The sequence below is a fragment of the Nyctereutes procyonoides genome, unplaced genomic scaffold (assembly GCF_905146905.1).
Source record: "Nyctereutes procyonoides isolate TBG_1078 unplaced genomic scaffold, NYPRO_anot_genome, whole genome shotgun sequence".
In the NCBI taxonomy this organism is placed as follows: Eukaryota; Metazoa; Chordata; class Mammalia; order Carnivora; family Canidae; genus Nyctereutes; species Nyctereutes procyonoides.
The window spans coordinates 18381509-18404348 of record NW_026575033.1 but is presented as its reverse complement, the minus strand read 5'-3'; the positions used below and the strand labels follow the sequence as shown (position 1 = coordinate 18404348).

The 22840-nt window shown below is 39.8% G+C and overlaps 1 protein-coding gene across 4 annotated transcripts in view; it reads left to right on the top strand.

The window, feature by feature from the left end:
* LHFPL6 (LHFPL tetraspan subfamily member 6) overlaps nucleotides 1-22471 on the top strand; it is a 238208-nt gene extending 215737 nt beyond the window's left edge. For all 4 annotated transcript variants that reach the window (XM_055317476.1, XM_055317475.1, XM_055317474.1 and 1 more), the window contains one exon: nucleotides 21355-22471. In XM_055317476.1, coding sequence (XP_055173451.1) covers nucleotides 21355-21473 — 119 coding nt within the window. In that variant the 3' untranslated portion in view covers nucleotides 21474-22471. The remainder of the gene's footprint in view (nucleotides 1-21354) is intronic.
* The last annotated feature ends 369 nt before the right edge of the window (nucleotides 22472-22840 follow it).

Genomic DNA, 22840 nt, shown 5'->3' with positions numbered 1-22840 from the left:
GGCACCTGGGTGGTTCAGTTGGTTATGCATCCAACTCTTGGTTTAGGCTCAGGTCCTGATCTCAGGGTTGCAAGATGGAGCCCTACACTGGGCTCTGTGTTCAGTGCAGAATTGACTTAAGATACTCTCAACCTCTGCTCCTCCACCTGGTGCTCTCCTGTTTTCTCTGAACACAGTTCAGCTCTATTTCTGTGCACCATGTATCTTTGAAGTACTGATTTTTGTATGCTCTGGGCAGTTTTATTTTTCCTTATTTCCTGATTTGGGGTCATGTTTTGGATAGCCAAGAATATCAGCTACATGATATCTGGATAGTAAGCTACTTTGGTTTGGCAACTGGATATTTTGATGACACTGGTAAATGAGTTCAGTGTTTCAATAAGCCTTGTTCTGGGGATTGATATATTCAGATCATTCGAGGGTCCAAAGTCCATTAATAGGCTTCAGAGATTTCTGACCCCACTGAAATTATGTGCAAATTTTATATGGCTATGTGTACATGCTGTTTTCTGGAGAATTTATTCATAGCTTTCATACAGTATTCAAATACGTTCCTGACACCTGAAGACTTAGAATCTCTGCTAAACCACATTTGGAAGTGTGACATTAGGAAGCTGAGAAACTTGATCTCTAGACTTTCCCTGCCAAACAATCCTCAAATATCACACACACACACACACACACACACACACACACACACACACACACCCCATCCCAGGAAACTAGAGTGCCACTGAACCCTTTTGACTTGATTTCATTACCTGTGGAAGTGTTTGTCAGAGGGATGTTGTAGGGGAAACATCGTACTTACAATAAGCATTATTGCAAATAGATGCTCCCATATACCAATTCTACTTTGAAATCATATTGTAAAAATGAGTGTTCAACCTTCCTAGTGAATTGAATATGTTTCCACTTAGACTGCTAGCCCGTTTCATTGGTGCCATTATCAGGAGACAGCTCTTCGGCGTGTCCCAAGAGCTTCTGGTTCTGAACTATCTTGTCAAAGATGTTTGTATAATGAGCAACCTTGGAAGGTATTGAATCGTTCTGGAGCAGAGGACAAGTTTGTTTCTTGTTTAGTGTAATGACGATAATGTCTCCCTCTGGGGCAAAATTTGGGCAGATTTGTTTGCAGCCTATTTTAAGAAACTGGGGTTCCCTAAGCATGGGATTCCTCAACTGTGGCCCAAACTCACTGTTTGCCACATCAGCCCCCGTGCAATGTGGGAGGCAAGGGGATGGGTGCAAATGTGAAGCTCAAGCTGCTTCCTGTGCTGTGAGTGATGTATACCTCCATCTCTGACTTGGGAGTCTCCTGGCTTTTCTAGCATCTGTGAAATTGTGGCAGTTTAATTTGCTAGCTTGCAAGTAGAGTAAAATCTCAGACTCTTGATAGTTCTTGACATCACTGTTATAATGCCTGTGATTCATTTGAAAATGCTTTGGGATAAAAAGAGTGAGATGTGTATCAGCTAGGAGAAGTCACAACTCAGGTGCATCCTTCAGAACAGATACTCAAGGCTGCTAGCACAGTGCTCTGTTATCCGTATCTCAACCAAAACCAGAAGCTTTGCTATTAGTGTAGCCATGTCAGAAATGGATTTTTATTGGTGGAGTTAATATCTTACTAATTAACATGATAAATGTTAAAAATGGGTTTCTACCAATGAGATTAAAGACATTCAAGATTGTGGATTAATCCAAAGAGTTAAAGATACTCCCTATCCTTGTGTGAAGGGATGGAAACATCCATCCAGGCATACAGCCATTATTCTAAGTCCCAGTGATATGAAAAATATCTAGCAGCCAATTTTTCATAGGCCCTAACCAATCCAAACTAAAACACATCCTGGCCACAGCACTAGAGCAGACTCCCTAGGGACCCTGCTCTGCCAGGCACTAACTTTGGTTGCTGGAACATGAGGCAAGCATTCCCTAGAGTTCTCAGAGACAGAGAAAGGACACTTGGGGAACTTGGAGAAGTGAATGTTTACCCACTAGTACCCAGAGGTACATATTTTAGGATTTTTAACAACTGGTACAGCTTCACTAAAGCATTCCAGCTATGTGTTTGCTGCCCTTAGGAATGGCAGCCAAGGCTTGATCATCCCTAAAAAGCTCAATTTCCAGTATTTATGTGGAGGATTTCTGGTTGTTTGTTGCCAAAGGGAACCAAATCCTGCCCTAAAACATCACTCCAGTGGTTCCCTCATGCAAAGTGGTATTTCCAAACACTTAAAGGATAGAGAGCTAGCTAGGCTTTGACTTGCTTCCAGAAAAGGCTGATAACCTGATTTGTGTCTGCTTTTTGATAACTGTTTCTTGAACATCTCTATGTGTAGCAGCATTTGGTCTGAGACTTGTTTTCATTCTAAACTGGAAATGAGGTTGTAGGAGAGTGGTTACCAGACACCATCCCTCACACTTTTTCAACATTTGCTGTAATTTACTAGAAAGTCTCAAGGTTGTGCTTGACCAAATTGGATTAGGCTTGTCCCCAAGCAGCCACCTGACACATAAGGAGGGATCATCCAGGAAAACCTCTTAGATGGAGGGCAGAACCAAGATCAAACCCATGCTTGCTGCAGCCCATTTCCATTTAACTGGATATAGAGAGGCTATTCAGAGGCTGCTTGATGGCAAGGGAAGCCTGACCAACAGAGGAGGGCAGATAAAACACTATCAGAATGGAGTGCGGCAACTCTTCATGTGGATTTGCTGGAAAATTGGCCGCAGCTGCAGGCTACACTGAAGACTAGCAATCAGAGAGAGTCTAGGTCCCGTCACACTATCTTTTGGGGCCATTTATGAGTCAGAGGAACTAATAAACAGCAGCAATAGACAGAAACTAAAGGATACTCTGTCACCATATGCTGAATAAACACCACTGGTGACCTCAGCCTCCCCCCACATGGAAAGCAGATTCTGTGTCAGTTGACAGCATGATCACAAAGGCCACCAGTGTACATTGTGTATCTAGACCCAGTGTGTGCACCTTATCACCTTAACGATGGCATTATCTCTAGTAAAACTTTCAGGATGGATTTGGTGCTAAGAGCAGAGATTAATAACAAAGATTAATAAAATTAAGTCTCTGTGCTAAAGAGACTCAGATGGCCAGGAAGGACAGAGGGAAAACCATTTTTTTTTATGTATAAATCTTGCAAATGTTTATCTTAACAAAAATATTTACCGGGATGCAGAGCAGAGGTCCATTTGATTGGTGTGATCATAAGAATTCAGATACACTTACCCTACTATTATGACCCTTAAGCTGAAATTTGATTATATTTCTAGAAGCACCAGGGTAGTTATTTTCTTTTACATCCCTTTGTGGTGCAGGCCTGCTACATAGGCAGAGCATATTTGCGACCTGTTTCACAGTTAAATGGTTTTTACCAGAATTCAGGATGGGATGATGCAGGACGTTGAATCAGTGGAGAGGTTAAGATGGGCAGGAAAAACAATAAGCAGGCTTAGTGTGGTAGGATCAGGAAACACGCCTGACAGTCTTGGTGTGAGAGGAAGTGAAGCCACCTTTCCTGTGCAAAATCACCCGAATGTCTATTATTTTGATCTTCCAGGATTGTTTCTCTGATTGACCCATCTCTACTCTGTTCTCTACCTCCACATAACACAGCTCCTTTTTTGTTATACTGTGCCAAAATGTATGTAACATAAAATTTATCATTTCAACCATTTCTAAGTGTGCAACTCAATGGCATTAAGTACACTCACAATGTGCAACCATCATCACTATTTCCTATTTCCAGAACTCTTCCATCATCCTAAACAGCATCTATATCCAGTAAACAATAACTCTCCATTATCTCTAACTGCCAGATCCTAGTAACCACCGTTCTATGAATTTGCCTATTCAAAGTACCTCACATACATGTATTCCTACAGTATTTGTCCTTTTGTATCTGCCTTCTTTCACTTAGCATGATATCTTCAGAGCTCATCCATGTTGTAGCATGTGGCCAAATTTCATTCCTTTTTTAGGCCTGAATAATACTCCATTAAATGGGTACACAACATTCTGTCTATCTGTTCATTTTTTATCTAGAGATCTAGAGTTGTTTTCACACTGAGGATTTATTTATATTGACACAAAGTACATCTGTTCCACTGGTTTGTTGGTAAAAGAGATTGTTGGTGTATCCCCTCCCTCCCCCAACTTTATAATTATTTGCTTTGGCTTTGTGAATTTGACTTTAAAGTACAGGTAGGTAATGATGTGGTGGACATACTTATTACCCAGATAGTCCAGGACTAAATTTTTGGTTAAGAATAACCCAGCATCAGCACCCTGCTTTAGATTGGAACCTGGAAATTCAAAATTCTAAGCAAAGAGAAAGCTCTCCTACTGAAGAAAACACATTCAAGAGACCAGGGAAGGGGACTTTTGTCTCCCGAGCTACGGTATCCTCATTGGCAAAATACAGGAGATGACTGATGTCAAGGGTGTGAGCATGCCACGCGACAAATCCATCCTGCTTGTTTTTCAGTAACTTTTATTGGAACGCAGGCATGCTTGAGTGCTTACTTGGTGTCTCTGGCTGCTTTTGACCTAAAAGATTTACTACCTGGCCCTTCCCAGAAAAAGGTTGCCTTAGATGGTCCTTCTCTAATGTCCCTTTGCTCAAAAACCTGTAATGCTGCAATATGCTAGGCGGGAGGAGGAGAAAGGAAGAAAAGATAAAGTCACGAGGACACAGCAACGGAGGTGTGATGCACTGGTTCTTGACAAGGCTTCGAATGTAGAAAAGCCTCTGCCCGTTCAGGCTGAGTTCCTTGCTCCTGACTCTGCGTCCTCCTGCCATGTCCTTCTGCCTCAAGCACTCACAGCCTGACTTGCCAGGGATGACTTTGATGGTACATAAACTTTCTGTGGGTTTTTCTTATGGAGCATATGCTTTGCTCATGTAAAATCTGTATATCGGCTGGATTTCAGTGGGAAGTGTTGTTTCCCATGGCGAACTATATACAACCTCTAGCCTGGAGGCACTTTGTGGATGAAAAGGCATCAGGCATCAGTGCCGCTCTGGTCTTGGCCTGGTGCGTCCTGGAGCTGATGGAGTTGGTGCTCCACTTCCTCCTCACCTGGACACCTGTATTCTGCACACATAGGCCCTTCATTTAACATTTCATACTATTTTATGATTCATGCTAAAATGTCCTTTTTATGCGAGTGAATTTAATTTGCAGGCTGTTTGCTTTGTTGGCTGCGGTTGACAGTTGTAGACTGGTTGGTGGGAACCAGGTGAGATTTTGTCACCTGGGATGCAGCTAGAGAGCAGGGACTCCTCAGATACTCTGCTGAATGCTGTACTCAGCAGAGCAACATGCACAAATGGAGTGGAAGAGGGTAGATGCATATTTTCACGAGGCAAATTACACAAGAATTGCCATTATGCAGATTCCTTGCTTGGCCTGCCACATGACCAACATATTCATTGAGTTCTTGCTCTATTTACATGCATGAAAGTCACCCACTCATTTTATATCTTTATGTATGTCTGTGTGTATATATATGTATTTATATATGTATGTTTATACATATATAGTTAATTTTATAGTCATTTGATTTTGATTTTGACATGAGCTCAGATTTATAGAAGAACTATAAAAATAGAACAAAGAATTCTTATATACTCATCATCCAGATTCCCTTAATATTACATTTTATCATATTTGCTTTATCATTCTCCCCTGCCCTCCTGCTCTTTCTATCTCAGATATGATGCCCCTCCAACCCTAGACACATATGGGAATAATTCCTAAAAGTAATGTCCTTTTACATAGAATACAATTACCAAAATTAGAAAATGAACACTATTATCTAATCTGTAGCCCTTATATTGATATATTTTAAGTATAGACTTATGCATGAGAGAAATGGAATTTATTTGCTTTTCTCATAATGAGTATTACTTGTTCTGGATTTTATTTCTGTGTTGTGACTTTCCATTTCTGAAAATAACAAACACAAAGTAGTATTTAAACTCTCCAGATGCTAAAAAAAAAAAAAAAATACTTGCTGTCCAAACCTACATTATGATATTAAAACATATTAAGATTTCAGGAAAGAAAATTTTACTAGTAATAGTAATAACAGTAAATAGCAATATCTTTTGTCCCTGATGTATGATTTGGGCTTGGACTACTGACCTTTAGATCAAGTCTAGCTACCATTCTGGGAGCCCACCTCTTTTGAGAATGAGCAACTGTGCTGCTCAGATAAGTATGAGACCTCAGATAAGTATTATCTGGGAAATCCCTCAGTGGATGATGGTCATTTCCATTGGGGGATAGTACACAGCACTTGAGCAAAAGTCTTCTTTATTCTTCAGCTCCTCACCCTATAGGTCAAGCTAAAACATTTCTATGGAGACAAGGGAGACACAACAGAGCAAGTTAAAATGATGGCTTTTTAGCACATGTTTTGTGGGACTCCAGAAGAGAAATGCATACTATCAGATAGAATTAATTGGTAATTCTGAAAGGTTTTTTTCCCTGGCAACCTGAGACCTATAGGTCCTGTAGTCATATATGAGTAGAGGGCTTGCAGTCATTGGCTCTCATGGACTCCTCTGGAAGGTCCTCTCCTCTACTCCTTCTGCTCTGGCTACAGAATTAATGAAGCTGGACTGGATAAATTTACAAGGCTGACATGTATTTTCCTATCAAAACTTAGGGACACCTGGGTGGCTCAGTGGTTGGGCATCTGCCTTCAGCACAGGGCATGATCCTGGAGTCCAGGAATTGAGTCCTGCATCGGGCTCCTGCATGGAGCCTGCTTCTCCCTCTGCCTGTGTCTCTGCCTCTCTCTCTCTGTGTCTCTCATGAATAAATAAATAAAATCTTTAAAAAAAAAAACTTACCCATACCTTAGATATGATGCTGTTATGGGCTCTTTGTAGATGCCTATCTTATCTTTTCCAGAGAGTAAATCCCTATTCCCTTTGACACACATGGTGGTGAAAATACTTACTAATGCCATGGTTTAAGTATCTCAGTCGTTACCAATGGACATGTCTGCATTTTATCTTTTGTGTGTGTGTGTTTTGGGGGGGGGGGCTTCAGGTTCTGATTCGGTTATTTATTTATTTATTTACATTTTATATTCTGATTATTAACATCCTGATTAACTCTGTGGAGAAAGTAGTGTAAACAAAGAAGATAGAAGAATCTGTTAAGACATTTCTTGCCTCCTCTTTTTTGTTTAAGTGACTCCAGTGCTCAGAGCTAGATCATTATTCATTGAGGCATGCTCTGTGTTTGGGGGAAGATATATCATTCGATTTCCAGAGAGTTCAGGTCCTACTATTCAATATCCTGAAACTGGGAATGAGGGAGAGAACAGGTAGATACCGTCAGCCTACTCTATTTGAGTCAAAAGCCACAGTCCTTGAGGAGAAACACAGTGCCCACCCACTGTGGTACTGCTCTGGAATTTGAGGTGTCAACATGGCCACCCCTTGCTAGGATGTTTTGGGACATTCAGTGCTTAGGATTTAAGGGATTCTCACATTACACATACCTCCCCATTATCTATTTTTGGGGAAGTACTAAAAGGGCGTGTGCGTGCCCCAGATCTGCTTGCAGAAACCATAAAGCACATCCCCACGGGGTACACAGAATATATAACTGGGGCCCTGATTGCCTGGGTAGTGCTGTCTGTAAAGCATCCAACTCTTGGTTTCCATTCAGGTCATAATCTCAGGGGGTGAGATGGAGCCCCACGTCAGGCTCTGTGCTCAGTGGGGAGTCTGCTGGAGATTCTCTCTCTCTCTCTCTCTCCCTCCCTCTGCCCCTCCTGCTCATTCTCTTTCTCTCAAATAAATGCATAAATCTGTAAATAAATAAACAAACAAACAAACCCCCTGCAGCTGTATACAGGACAGCCCTGATAAGCAATGTGAGTTTATACTTCTAGTGATGAACCGATGGACTACAAGTATGGGAGCTGGAGAAAGAGGCATTCTTTCTTCCTCAGTCTTTTTTTTTTTTTTTTAAGATTTTATTTATTTATTCATGAGAGACACACAGAGAGAGAGAGAGAGAGGCAGAGACACAGGCAGAGGAGAAGCAGGCTCCATGCAGGGAGCCTGATGTGGGACTCAGTCCTGGGTCTGCAGGATCAGGCCCTGGGCTGAAGGCGGTGCTAAACCACTGAGCCACCCGGGCTGCCCTTCCTCAGTCTTTTTATTTCTCCATTTTTTACCCCCACAACCAAGATTGAGCATTCTTCTCTTTTCAGTCATACAAGGTATCATTTTAGCCACTTGTTCTTTTAAACATTTGAATTAAAGCTTTTGTATGTTTTAGGCCGAAGGTTTGAAACTTGTTTCTTTTTTCACCAGTGACACCTTTGTTGGGTCACTTCACAAAGGAGCAAATGGAATGGGTCCTGTGACAGATTCTTTTTGTTCTTGATTGTTTTGGGAGTTTTGTTGTTGTTGTTGTTGTTGTTGTTAATGTGTATGCAGACAAGATGTCTGAATATGAAGAGACATGAAGGAGTTTATTCGAGAAGCAAGACATATCAAACTTCTGGGCGAGGTTTTTAAGAGGACAAAAATCTTTGTCTCTCCTCTGGTCCTTCCACCTGCCAGCCCTCATTATTTATATGGCAAACAGGATGAAATTGAAAATGTCTGCTTCTTTTCTACATGGGCTGTGCATTTGTATCTTAACATAGTGAAAATTTTAAAATATCGCAGAGGAAAGATATTCTCCTTTGATAAATGCAGTCAGTGGTTTTATTTATATCTGAACTCGGGCCCTTGTAGCCACAAGTCTGGGAACATAGCAGTGATCAGTAAAGAAAGAAGGAAGCTGGGAATAGGTGGAGCTTGGGTTCAAATGCAGAGCCCAGGAAGGAAGGCCAGGCACACATGGAGTTGTGTGTCAGACCACATCAGTGAGAGGATGGGACTGCTGAGCTACCATGTTTTGTGTTGTGCTACAGCAACAGTATAAGCAGTGGGTGGCACTGTGGCCACATCTCTGCATAGGGGTGAGAATGGCATGATGGCTCCTGCCAGCCTGCTGAGGGCTTACTGACAGCACCCCAAGAAGGGTCTAAACACACGGCTTGGGGCATGTTCATAGCCAGGTTCACATCGAGTAAGAATCAGTTATCCACATTGTCTAGAAGGGATGGGGTTGCCCAGAGAGTGCTGCTTTGGTTCTGTCACCTCAGGAATTGGGTGCCAAGTTAGTCAAAGGTAGGCCTTTAATAACTAGAATTGTGCAAGGTGGACACGGGGACATGGAGTCTTCTAAGGAGACCCACGAATTCAAAGGAGTAAAATATATTTCTTGTTGGCGTGTAAGTTCTAACAAAGACAAGTACTATCTAACAAACGGGGAAAATGCATTTGATGTAGAACACCCTACTACCTTATCTGAGCACAGGAGAAAGTTCTGGGATCAGAGTCTGACCCAAGTCAAGTTGAAGCTTCACCATTTACTTGAGATACTAAATAAATTACTTACCTTGTATGGCACTCCATTTCTACATCCTCACAGTGGGAAGAACTCTGGGAAAATACATACAGATTTGCTTCTCTGATTTCTGGAAAGCATCAGAGGCAAAAATGATGAAGTGAGATGACACCTGGCTCACAATCTGTATACGTGACGAGTGTTATATAGTTATTAACTTCAGATTCCTCTTCTCAGCCCAAGTACTGTGTCTGATACTCATTCATGCCATGAACGTATATTGATCATCCGCTGTGGCCTGGGCATTGTACTGAGCACCAAGCTACCAGAGGAGAGGAGGCGTGGTGGCCCATGGTAGGTTCTGTAATGTTAATGACACCAATTATTGCAGCAGATGTTAAACTGCCATTTCCTCCAAAGATGAAAAGACCTCTGGAATTCCATTGTTAACTAACAGTGAGGCTGGATTCTTTCTACTTTTTCTTCTGTCTCTATTCCTGACCAAAGCTGGACAAAAAAAAAAAAAAATGAACTTGAACCTCTCCGAAAACACCAGCCACACCTCTCGCACCCCATCTCCTCGGGGCTGCCCTGGAACGCCGCCACAGCATCTTTTCCTATTGACTTAGCAGGTGGCTGTGGTTTGCTGCCTTCTGCCCATTAACCTCTGTTTTATCTGTCAAGAATAGTATTCCCCATTGTTGAAAGCAGCAATTTGCCAACCAAGCAAGCTTGGAGTCCTGTCTGATGGAGCATTACACAGAGCAAAAGGGAGAGTTTAAACAGATTTGCTTCTCTAATTTCCTGAAAGGATCACAGACAGAACTTGCCCTCTAGTAAAATGCTTTTTGTTTGCATTATCATAACAAGCATTTATTGCCACGGCAGGGGGAGAGGGAGGAGGAGCTTGGAAGAAAGGCCCTGCATTTCCTGGTTTCATTTAGTCCTGTTACTACTCAGGGATTATCATGCTGTTTAAAACATATAAACTTTCCTGATAGCCTACTGTACTCAAAAAAGACTTTTTCCTCTTATTATTGTAAAACATGGTGCTAATTTCTTACATTGAGCATGGGGGTTTTAACAATGAAATCATGCTCAAAGAGGGAAAAAAAAAATCTTTTCTTTTTCCACTGAAGAAATTCAAGGTACAGTGTGTCCAGAGTGCAAGCTGGAAAATCTCAGAACTCTCATGAACTCTAGATGTTTTGTATTTATATTTATGTTTCATTAAAAAAAAAATCCCTCTGTATCTGGTCAATTTCATCCAACTGAACTTATACAAAATATATGTGTAGAATATACAAGGGATAGTTTCAAAATAAAGCAAATGATGTGAGTGACTTGAGAATCAGTCTTACTAGAACATAAACCTTGTTAGACCAAAGACCCTGTCTTGTTTACTGCTGAGTCTCTGCCTCCTGTAACATTGCAACACATATAGTGGGTGCTCAGGATTTATTGACAAATGTTGAGTAGCTTTGTTGTGCCCAAGATTGTGAATCCGAGAAACCACCGAGGAGCTGACACCGATGCAAACACACGAGGGTTGATTTACAAGCTCGAGCTTGGGTCCAAGTGTACCCGACACCGCGGAGCAGGGACTTGGACCCCGAGGTGGGTTTCAGCTTAGTTTTAAGGGCTGGTCTGGGGACCTCCAGAAGGGCTGGAGCAATTCCTCAAGTTCTGTTTACATTTTGATATGGGGCCTTCAAGGGCATTGAGCTCTGTTCTCATTCTAATAGGGGCTTCCTGCCCTTGGCTTGGGCTCCGTTTTTATTCTAATGTGGGACTTTCTAGGACATTAAGCTGTAAACTTTTGTTTTTTTCCTGTAACTGAAGTAATGTAAATTTCAGCTCTTCTTCACAGGGGCCTGGGATGGCCGGTCGGTCGTGTGCTAACGCTGAACTTAAAGTGGAATGGCCTTAATTTTCTTGGCCTCCACAGCTTACATTTCTAACTACTAGTACAGGTGAAAATTCTGGAGAGATCAAACTCTGGAGATGTTCATACCCAGCCCCATCTCTTGCTTACACCCCAAGTGGCATTCATTTCTTTCTTGAGCAATACTTGAACAAGAGCTAAATTTGCCCATATTTCTCCATTTCTCAGTCCCCATGTGCAGGTACACTCTTCTCTGCCCTCTCCCATTTCTACTTGGCTGGCGCCTGCTCTTTTTCCAGTCTCAATATATATTTCACTTCTAATTTAAGGTTCGATTTCACTGACCACACTCTAAAGATCCCTTGTGATTTGCTGTCTTGGCATCCTGAAATTTTTTTTCTTAAAAGCACATGCCTTGATTATCATTATATAATTATCTGCATAATTATTGTTTAGTACTTCCTTGACTAGACAAAACTCCTTGATAGCAGGGACTGCATTTATCTTGTTTGCAACAAGATCCCCAGCACCCAGTGATTCCTGTCAGGTTTAATCCGATCGGTAGTGAAATGCAATAGAGAGTCAAGGCAAAAGTTGGTCAAAACAGGCTTGTAATGGGACGCACTCGTGGGCGAGGTTCCACGGCCCACAGGGGAGGGAGAGAGCGGGGAAGTCGCGGCCCAGGAAAACCGCAGCGGAGTCTATAAAGAGTTTTCTGTGGGAAGATAGGGGTAGGGCGGCAAGGCGGCATTATTAGGAGGTTGCTGGCCTGGGGTCCGCCGTTTTGAGATCCCCAGTCTCGCCAGCCCAACAATTCCTAGTCAAAATAGACTCTTAATAAATTCTTGTTGAATCAATGAGCGAATTGAGGGAGAAAGGAAGAATGGGAGGAAGGGAATCAAGAATCAGACTTAATGTTCCTGTAGTTTTGCCTAAATCCCATTGACACATCTTGATCTTACCAATATCATCTTGATATTTGATATTCACCATCTCCTGCTTCTCAAAAGATATTTGTGTGTGTATGTGTGTGTGTGTGTGTGTGTGTGTGTGTGCTTTTTTGTATATTCTTTTGAGGGTCATTTGATGGGCTTAGGTATATTTCTAAAAAATATAAATAAAAAATCTAAATACCAGGGTAAGTCCATATTGATTTAATGATTCTGTATTTTATGAATTACTAAGTGGAAGTCTTCATATCTGAAATAGAAGATTTTTTCATAAATCACACTGAACATTAGTTGCATTTTGGATCTGAACCCATTGCTGGATTTAAATCACAACATATATAGATTATGTACATAAATTTGCATGTATAAGTAATTAGTGACAATATCTGATGATATCCTCAAACATTTTCTTTTCTTATGGCACACTTTTAAAATAACTTCATTTAGCCTCCTTTCTGTTTTCATCTGATAAATAGCTGGTTTGATGAGTTGACTACATGTTTTATGACACAAACAAGGGCTCCAGAAACAACAATTATTAGAAATAATACATACATACTCACCAAGACATGGAGTTGGATTTGCCACCAGGAAGATAGTAGTCTAGACATCTGGTGTGAATGATGTAGGAAATGTTGGGGTTCAGAGCCAATGGTTAACAAAGAATTCTTGAGGGATACGTGGGTGGCTCAGCAGTTTAGCACCTGCCTTTGGCCCAGGGCTTGATCCTGGAGTCCGGGGATTGAGTCCGGCATCAAGCTATCTGCATGGAGCCTGCTTCTCCCTCTGCCTGTGTCTCTGCCTCTCTCTCTCTCTTTTTCTCTCTCTGTCTCTCATGAATAAATAAATAAAATCTTTTTTAAAAAAAGAAAGAATTCTTGAGACATCTTCAGTGGAAAAAGGTGTTTTTATTAAAGCACAGGGATAGGATCCGTGGGCAGAAAGAGCTGCCCTGGGGTTGTGAGGAGTGGCTGATTATTTACTTTCAAGTGGATAGTGTGTTAGGGATAGTGTAAGTCCGTAAGGAATTTTGGAGGCAACATTTCCAGGACCTTGAGAAGGCTAGCTATTGTTAGGAAAAGGTCATTTATTACTGTTTAGTAAAACCCTAGCCACAAGACCCTTCGGATGTATATCAATGGGGTATGCTTGGGGGATGATTGCCAACATATATCTTGAGGGGTAGAGATAAAGGAAGTTTCCAAAGAAATTTTTTTTTCAGCTCCTTATTTTTTTTTTTATTTTAATTTATGATAGTCACACAGAGAGAGAGAGAGAGAGAGGCAGAGACACAGGCAGAGGGATAAGCAGGCTCCATGCACCGGGAGCCCAACATGGGATTCGATCCCGGGTCTCCAGGATCGCGCCCTGGGCCAAAGGCAGGCGCCAAACCACTGCGCCACCCAGGGATCCCCCCAAAGAAATTTTTATGTGTTTAAGGAGATTCCCTGGATCCTGGGGGGTTGGAAGAATTTAAGCTAAGTTTGCCTTTTGCGCCTAGCAAAGTATTAACATTGAGGCAGCTGAGCTCCCAGAGGAAGGTCACTTTCCCTGTTTCAAGGACTTTGCCAAGGAGTTCTAAGTAGTAAGGACATGTAAATTTTTTTCTTTTGTCTTTGTGTCCCACCTCACTCAAGACTCTGTCCTGTAGGTCTTTCAGTGACGATAGGGCCTGGGTGGGGTGGGTAGGTGGGTGGGGTGGTTAAACCTCTAACAACTGAGACCTCACAGACCTTTATTAGGAAAAAGATAAAGCAAGAAAGATTTTGTTCCCTTGCTCTTGTCTTAAATCAGGTTCCCCAGAACAGATCCTTAGATGAGGATTCATATTCAAGAAACCAGTAAGGAAATGGGGAGTAAAGTAGTAAAAGAGTAAATGTGAAGGGTGCAATTCGAGGTGAGGTCCCGGCCTCAGTCTGAACTCACTGGGACAATGGAACATTCATTCCACCAGACAGTTTGTCTCCCCTGGAGGTGAGAAAGCCGGCTTTCATACTTCTGTATAGTCAGTCATTGGCTGTTGGCCACACCAAGGGCCCTTAAGCTCTCTGAGAGTTGGGGCAATGTGGCTCCACACTCATGGGTCCTCTGCAGAGGGCACAAGGGTAAGCTGTTAGAAGAGCACGATCAGAAGCTAAGGGTGAGAACTCAGGATCGCCTAAAGGGTATAAAGGAATTAGATAGAATACCTATATGGTCTGCTCCCAGCTTTGCCAGTTAAGAGCCCCTATTTTCTGTTGACTTCCCTGGAGGCAAACACTCTCTCTCTCTCTCTCCTCTCTCTCTCTCTCTCTCTCTCTCTCTCTCTCTCTCTCTCTCTCTCTCCTGGGTCCTCAGTGGTCAATTATTTAGTAACTTCTTTTCATCTTTATTTAGTATACATGGCCACTGTCACATGGACTATTTTCAAATAATTGCCCTCACCAGTTACTTTTTCTTGAATAAGTGTCAATAATTAATAAAGAATTATGTACTCTGCTCTTCCTGTTAGGTCACAGAACTGTGTGTAGGTCAATACCTTGTTATTAATGAACAATCAATTGTGTTCCATGTTATGAGCCCCAGGCTGAATGGATAACCCACAAATTTTGCTGGCTTCTTGAAAGGTTCTAAACCTCTTGCCATCTCTTTGCTACCTATTAATTCTCCGTCCTAGATTTATTTAATCCAGCTAAAGAATAATTAAAAATGGAGATTATTCTCCAGCCACATTTGTAGATGGTTACCAGAAAATTTGGTCCATGAACAGGACTCTGTTACTCTTGAAAAAATACTTCCTGAGTCTGTATTGATGGAGGTCACTGTGCCAGTGAGACCTACCCTGACGTGGAGATGTAATCTTTCAGGATCTATTAACCTGTTAAATTTAACACACTCTGTAAATGCTATAAAGTTGGTTTGGGAATTTCTCTCTGACAGTTCTGTGCCAAAATAGGACTAGAGTTATTCTATATAATAAAATTCCAGATTTACTCTGTTTTTCAGGGACTAGCTATTTGCCTACTTTGTTTCCTTTCTTTCTGTTCCTCTTTTTCCTTGCCTTTCATTCAGTGTTTATTTAGTGAGTACCTGCTATGAGCCAGGCACTGTTGTAGGGGTAGAGAAGAAAACATACAAATGTCTCCCCTAATTGAAATTTTCATTCTAGTGGAAGAGACTGAAGTTAAACACACACACACACACAATATTTACAAACCATGGTAGGTGCTGCAAAAGCAATAAAGTGAGGTAGAGAAATAGTGTGACTTTGATGAAGTAGGTGAGGGCTGGGACATATCTTTACAGAGCTGCCATTTCAGAAGGAGCCAGCTGTCTAATGATCTGGAGTAGAACTTTCTGAGTAGAAAGAATAATGAACATGAAGCACCCAAGCCAGCAACAAGCCTCATGAGGTCTAGAGAAGGCAGACAATATGTCTGAAAGTGGACAAGAGGGAAGTCAGTCATGAGTTTTGAAAAGTAGGCAGATATCATTCAAGGCCTGATAGGCCATTGGAAGGAGATTGGGTGTTTAACAATTCATTTGAAAAGTTTAAGTAAGGCAGTGCCTTAAGATTTATCTTTAAGAAGGTAGCTGTCTGCTTTGCTGTTGGTGATAGCATAAGCAGAAACAGGGAGACAGGAAAGCAGTGATGGCAGATGAGATTTCATGAGGGTGCTGCAGGCATCTGAGGAGCAGTAGCACAGAAGATAAATATTGGAGAGGCAAAGGACTTGCCACTTACTAAGGATGAGTCTTGAGCAGATTATTGCATTTTTCTTGGCTTTAGTTTTCCCATCTGAATGTACCTATCACATCATGTTCTTATGAGGATTAAATGCATTAACATTTACTCCCTGTAAAGCTCTTCTAACAGTTCAGATCAAGTAGCAATCAATACGTATTTGCTGTTTTTAAATTGTTATTAGATATGGAGAGAGAGAAATCAAGGATGACACCTAGGGTGAAGACTGCACATAGTAGCCTATTTTCTGTCCCTGGGTAGTGTACTCTTGATTTAATCCTGCTGCTATTGCTTTATGATGACCACAAGCCAATGACTCAGTTAGCTTTGCCTGATCTCACCTTTTATCTGTACATGGGCTGCATGCTGACTACCCCTCCAGTAAACCTCAGAGAAGATATGAAGTCAAATTGCATGCTACATTTAACAGTCGTTGTATTTTTCAAGAGAAAAGTTACTAATGAACAAGATAAAATGACTGACTTGTTTAAAAAAAGGATATAGTTTTCAATCTATGGCTTATGCGTTGTATGACTGAAATCTAAGATTCTAGGTGTATGTGTTTATATCTACTGTAATGTATAAATGATAGCAAAAAAAAAAGGAAGGAAAAATGTTGTTAAAGCATTTTCTGATAATACCCTAAGACTGGCTAAAAGAGGGATTAAAATTAGAGCAGAAAAGACAATGTTCGATGAAAGATATAGAGGCCTTCCATACTGTGCACACAAAAAGAATAAATTGAATGCTGTAAAAAAATTGAGGAAGGGAGGATTAATGAATGCAGGAACCTATTTTGTTCATTCAAATAGGATATTCTGGGTCAATGACTTCTTATTCTTGAACACAGAACCCAAGTTTGAGTCCTGGCTCTGAAAGGCATCTTGGTTGCTCTTAAGCTTGGGCACTTATGGATAAAGCTGCTAAAAACATCCATATGCAGATTTTTTGTGGATTTAAGTTTTCAGCTCCTTTGGGTAAATACCAAGGAGTGCGATTACTGAATGTAACATTTTGCATCCTTACCACTGTTGTGCCCAAGATTGCAAATCCGAGAAACCACCGAGGAGCCGACCCCGATGCAAGTACACGAGGGTTTATTAACAAGCTCGAGCTTGTGTCCAAGTACACCCGACACAGCGGAGCAGGGACTTGGACCCCGAGGTGGGTTTTAGCCTACTTTTAAGGGCTGGTCTAGGGGACCTCCAGAAGGGGGGGGGGATTTCTCAAGTTCTGTTTACATTCTGATATGGGACTTTCTGCCACGGGCATTGAGCTCTGTTCTCCTTCTAATATGGGGCTTAACTGAAGTAAGGTAAAGTTCAGCTCTTATTCACAGGGGCCTGAGATGGCTGTACTTATGCTAATGCTGAACTTAAGGTGGAATGGCCTTAATTTTCTTGGCCTCCACAACCATCAACGTATAAGAGTTCCTCTTGGTTCACATATTCACCAGCATTTGGTGGTGTCAGTGTTCCAGATTTTGGCCATTCAAATCAGTCTGAAGTGGTATCTCATTTTAATTTGCACTTCCCTTATGACATATAATATGGGGAGCATCTTTTCATATGTTTATCTGCCATCTGTATATCTTCTTTGGTAAAGTGTCTGTTAGGATCTTTGGCTCATTTTAAAAATCAGGTTGTTTGTTTTCTTATTGTTGAATTTCAAAGGTTCTTTGTATATTTTGGATGAGATTCCTTTATCAGATATATCTTTTGCAAATATTTTCACCCAGCCTGTAGCTTATCTTCTCATTCTCTTAGCACTGCTTTTCACAGTGCAGAGTTTTTTTTAATGTTAATGAAGTTCAGCCTTCAATTATTTCTTTCATGGATTGTGCTTTTTATGGATTGTGTTATATCGAAAGTCATTACCATACTCAAGGTTAACTAGGTTTTCTGTTATGTTATCTTTTAGAAGTTTTGTAGTTTTATGTATTACATTTAGTTCTATGACCTAGTTTTAGTTAATATTTGTGAAGGCTGTAAAGTCTATGTCCAATTTCCTTTTTTTTCTTTTTTGCATGTGAATGTCCAGATATTCCAGCACCATTTATTGAAAAGACTGTCTTTGCTTCATTTTATTGCCTCTGTTCCTTTGTTAAAGATCAGTTAACTATATTTATGTGAGTCTCCATTCTGTTCCATTCATCTATGTGTCTGTTCTTTCCCCAGTACTACCCTGTTTTGATTACTGGAGGTTTAGAGTAAGTCTTGAAGTTGAGTAGTATCAGTTCTCCAACTGTATTGAATTTTGTTCTGTATTATGTTGGCTATCCTGAGGGTTTTGCCTCTCTTTATACAGTTTATACAATTTTAGAATCAGTTTGTCAATATCTGCAAAATAACTTTCTGAGATTTTGAATAGAATTGCACTAAATCTATAGGTCAAATTGGGAGGGACTGGCATCTTGATACTATCAGGTCTTCCTATTTGTGAACATGGAATATTTCTTCATTTATCTAATTCTTTGATTTTTGTTCATCAGAGTTTTGTAGATTTTTCTCATATATTGTATGTATTTTATTAGATTTTTACCTAATTGTACATATTTTGTTAGATTCATACCTAATTATCTCATTTTGGGGGGTGCTAATATAAATGGCATTATCTTTTGAATTCCAAATTCTACTTGTTCATTACTGGTATTAGGAAGTGATTGACTTTTGTATATTATCCTTATGTCCTACAACCTTGCTATAATTGCTCATTAGTTCCAGGAGTGGTTTTTTTGTTTGTTTTGTTTTGTTGTTGTTTTTTTTTGTGGATTCTTTCACATCTTCTATATAGACAATCATGCCATCTGCAAAGACAGTTTTATTTCTTCCTTCCCAATCTGTATACCTTGTATTTCCTTTTCCTGCCCTATTGCATTAGCAACAACCTTCAGTAAAATGTTGCAAAGGAGTGGTGAGAGGGAACATCCTTGCTTTGTTAGAAAGGCACAACACAGTACAATGGAGCAGTCTTCCTCTGCCATCTCTTTTACCCTGAAGATATTAATAAATTATGGGACTTTCTTATTGAAGTTTAATGTTAACCATATCTAAGCAGTTTCATCAACATCATTGAAATGGCAATCACTCGAAATTCTCCTGAATTTCTTACAGGTACTAATGGAAATTAATCTGAAAATAAAAAGCTTTAAGTTTATCACCATGAAGTATGATATTAGCTGTAAATGTTTTTAGATATTCTTTGACAAGTTGAGAAAGTTTCCCTCTATTCCTAGTTCACTGAGAATTTTTTTTAATCATGAATGTATGATTTTTTTTTAAAATCATGAATGGATGTTGGATTTTTGTTAAAACCCTTTTTTTTCATCTATCAATATGACCTTATGATTTTTTTCTTTTAGTGTTTTGATGTGATACATTATATTAATTAACTTTTTAAAAAAGATTCATTTACCTATTTTAGAGAGAGAGCAAGCAGAAGGGTGGGGAGGAGCAGGAGAGAGAGAATCTCAAGCAGATGCCTCACCAAGCGTGGATTCCTGATGTGGGGCTTGATCCCACAACCCCAAGATCATAAACTGAGTCAAAATGAAGAGTCAGACACTTAACCAACTGAGCCACCTAGGCACCTCAGTATATTAATTGACTTTTGAATGCTGAACTAGTCTTTTATATTTGGGATAAATTGTACTTGGTTGTGTGTTTCTTTTTATACATTGTTGGATTCAATTTGCGATAGCTTGTTGTGAATTTTTGTATCTCTGTTCATGAGAAATACTGGTTTGTAGTTTTCTTGTAATTTTTTTGTCTGATTTTGGTGTTAGGGCAATGATGGTCTCATAGAATGTTAATGATTTCTGCTCTAACTCATTTATTTTCTTCTGCTTACATTGAGTTTAATTTGTTCTTCTTTTTTAATTTCCTAAAGCAGAATCTTATATTATTGATTATAGATCTTTCTTCTTTTCTAATATATAATTTGATGCTATTCATTTCCCTCTAAGCACCATTTCCATTGCTGTGTACGAATTTTGATAAGTTGTGTTTTCATTTTCATTTAGTTCAAACTATTTTAAATTTTGTTTGAGATTTCTTCTTTGGCCCTGTGTTGTTTAGAAGTGTGTTGTTTAATCGCCACAAATTTTCGTATTTTCCAGTGATCTTTCTGTCACTGGTTTCTAGTTTAATTACATTGTAGGCTAAGAATAGATAATGTTGATTCCTATTCTTTTAAATGTTTTAAAGTGTGTATTATATAAGATCCAGAATTTTGCTGCATTTTCCATGTGGCCTTGAGAAGAATGTGTATTCTACTATTGTTGGTTGAAGTACTCTAGATGTCAATCAATTCAGTTGATTGATATCAACTATGTCCTTACAGATTATTTTCTGCCTGCTGGATCTGTCAATTTCCAATAGAATGGTGTTGAAGCCTCCAACTATGATAATGGGTTTATCTGTTTCTCCTTGAAATCTATCAGGTTTTGTGTCATGTAATTTGATGCTTTGTTGATAGGCACACACACATTACGGATTTTGTCTTCTTGAAAAATTTTGTCTTCTTGAAAAATTCACTCCCTTATCAGTATGCAATGCCCATCTTTGTGCCTGATACCTTTTTTTGCTTTGAAGTCTGCTCTCTCTGAAATTAAAATAGCTACTTCTGCTTTCTTTTACTAATTATATTTTTAGAATTGTGGGTGTGCTATTATTACCAGTAGTACTAATCCAACTCTGGTCAGGGCTCATTTGAACACTTTTCATTATGTTCTATGAGAACATATGATGACATTTTAATTTAAAGAGGAGTATTGATCCCAGAAGAATCTGGGAGTTTTTGTTCTTCAATTCAAAAGGTAGAGTGTAAGTCATTTGGCAACTTTATATAAATAGCAGTATTCATTTCCACATCATCCTTCAAATGGATCTCCTCCACAGAGTGGCCCCTTTGCAGAAAGACTGTATCTATATTTTGATTTTTTTTCATTGTGCATATGAGTTTGGATGATTTAAATTCGGACTAGTACTTTCATCTCTTCTATCCTGATTGCTATCATTCCTCCTTTTCTTCACCCAAAAGAGTGGGCATTGATTGGTGGAAGAGAATAGGCCTCTATCTTGTATCTTCTTAGCTAGCAGGAGGGTAGCTGGGGGAGGTCCTTTTGAAATGCACACAACCATTATGGCTTTCTTTAGTCTTGAGATAGCTTTTAGCACTTGTTATCATTCCATTTGGATGAGTATGCCACATTTTTTAATGGGTATTTCAGTTTTACTCCAGTACACCAGGTTCATACACATTGGGAGAAATAATAGAGCATCTGGAAAATTCATCCTGATCTGTGCCTGTTTTCTCTCCCTCTCCTGTGTCCCTAGGTAAGTGTGAGATTGGCTGGGCCTACTATTGCACGGGAGCAGGTGCTGCCACCGCCATGCTGCTGTGCACATGGCTGGCTTGCTTCTCAGGCAAGAAACAGAAGCAGTACCCATACTGAGATGGAGCCACCAAGAATAAACAGAGGAGAAGATAAACCGAAGGGGTCTGGAGAGAACGAACATCCAGCTACTTTAAAAGGTGGAATAGTGGTTCTCTAATCCATACAGTGCAAATGAAATGAAACCCAGTGGTATGATAAACATTATGTAATGTCAGAGGGTTATGCAAGATTTACAAAAGAAATGGCGAACATGGAAAAATAGAGAAAAATGGACCAAAGGCTAAAAATATTGCAGGGTGTTGAGTATTTCTATTCCACAGAGTATTGTTAATGTAGATCACATACACACACAGAACAAACCTATATATGCAAACAAAAGCTTTGTTTTTTTTTTTTTTTTTTAAAAAAGACGAGGACTCAGAAAATTAAAAGGGCTAGTAGAAACAGTATTATGTTGGGAAGCAGGGTAACCCACAGATGTTCCCTGTAGGTCATGGCACTTCTGAAAGCACATAGAGTCGAGTCATGCGCATCCACACACATGCCCACACACAAACATAGACATTGTTGCACAGATTGTATGGGAGGTTTAGCAATGCATTACTCCTCTGTTTTCTTTTTAATGTACACTTAAAATACAGTATTATCACTTTATAAAGCATACATTAAACCTAATAAATGGACCAATAAGCCACTCTATCAGTATTTTGTATATCCTGCATATGCAGACATATAGAGTTAAGCCTTTGTATTTCAATATTATTCAAAAATATTCAAGATCTCTTTGAGTAGCTTCTGCTATGATATTCTTATGAAGTAAAGAGGCAACTTCCTATCCACTGTAGGAGAGAATTCAGTTGAAGGAGTGAGAGTAATGAGAGACATTTTCCATTCATTAGATCTTGCTTTCTTTTGTTCATTATTGTACTGTGCTGTACCACATTTATTTCAGTATTCATTTTGTATTAAAAAATTTTAAAGTGCTATTTTGTTTGTATTTGAAAAACTCTGTGAATAAATTCTCTTTGATCAATAAACGAGCCATGAAGTGTTAATTCAGACTGGATTTGCTTCTTTAATTTTCTAAATATAGTCTTTCAACTCCAACAGTCCTGTAAATTTTCCTTTTCCTCCTAAATCCTGCCATTAATTCTCTCTAATCACCCAACCAACCATTGTTTTAGGCATACAAGGTATTAAAGGTAAGAGTTCCAGCTTTCAACTTAAATTCTTTGCAACTAGAATTCTAACTACATTTAAATCATGACCAGATTCTCATGAGAGAAGAATTTCAAGTCTATTTTTGGATTGACTTTGAGAATCTGGACAATATTCGGACATGGCATAGGGCAAGGAGAGCCTGGGCAAAGTCTGGGCCAGCAGTGTCCAGGAATATGCCAGCGTCATGACAAGCCTCCTGTGAC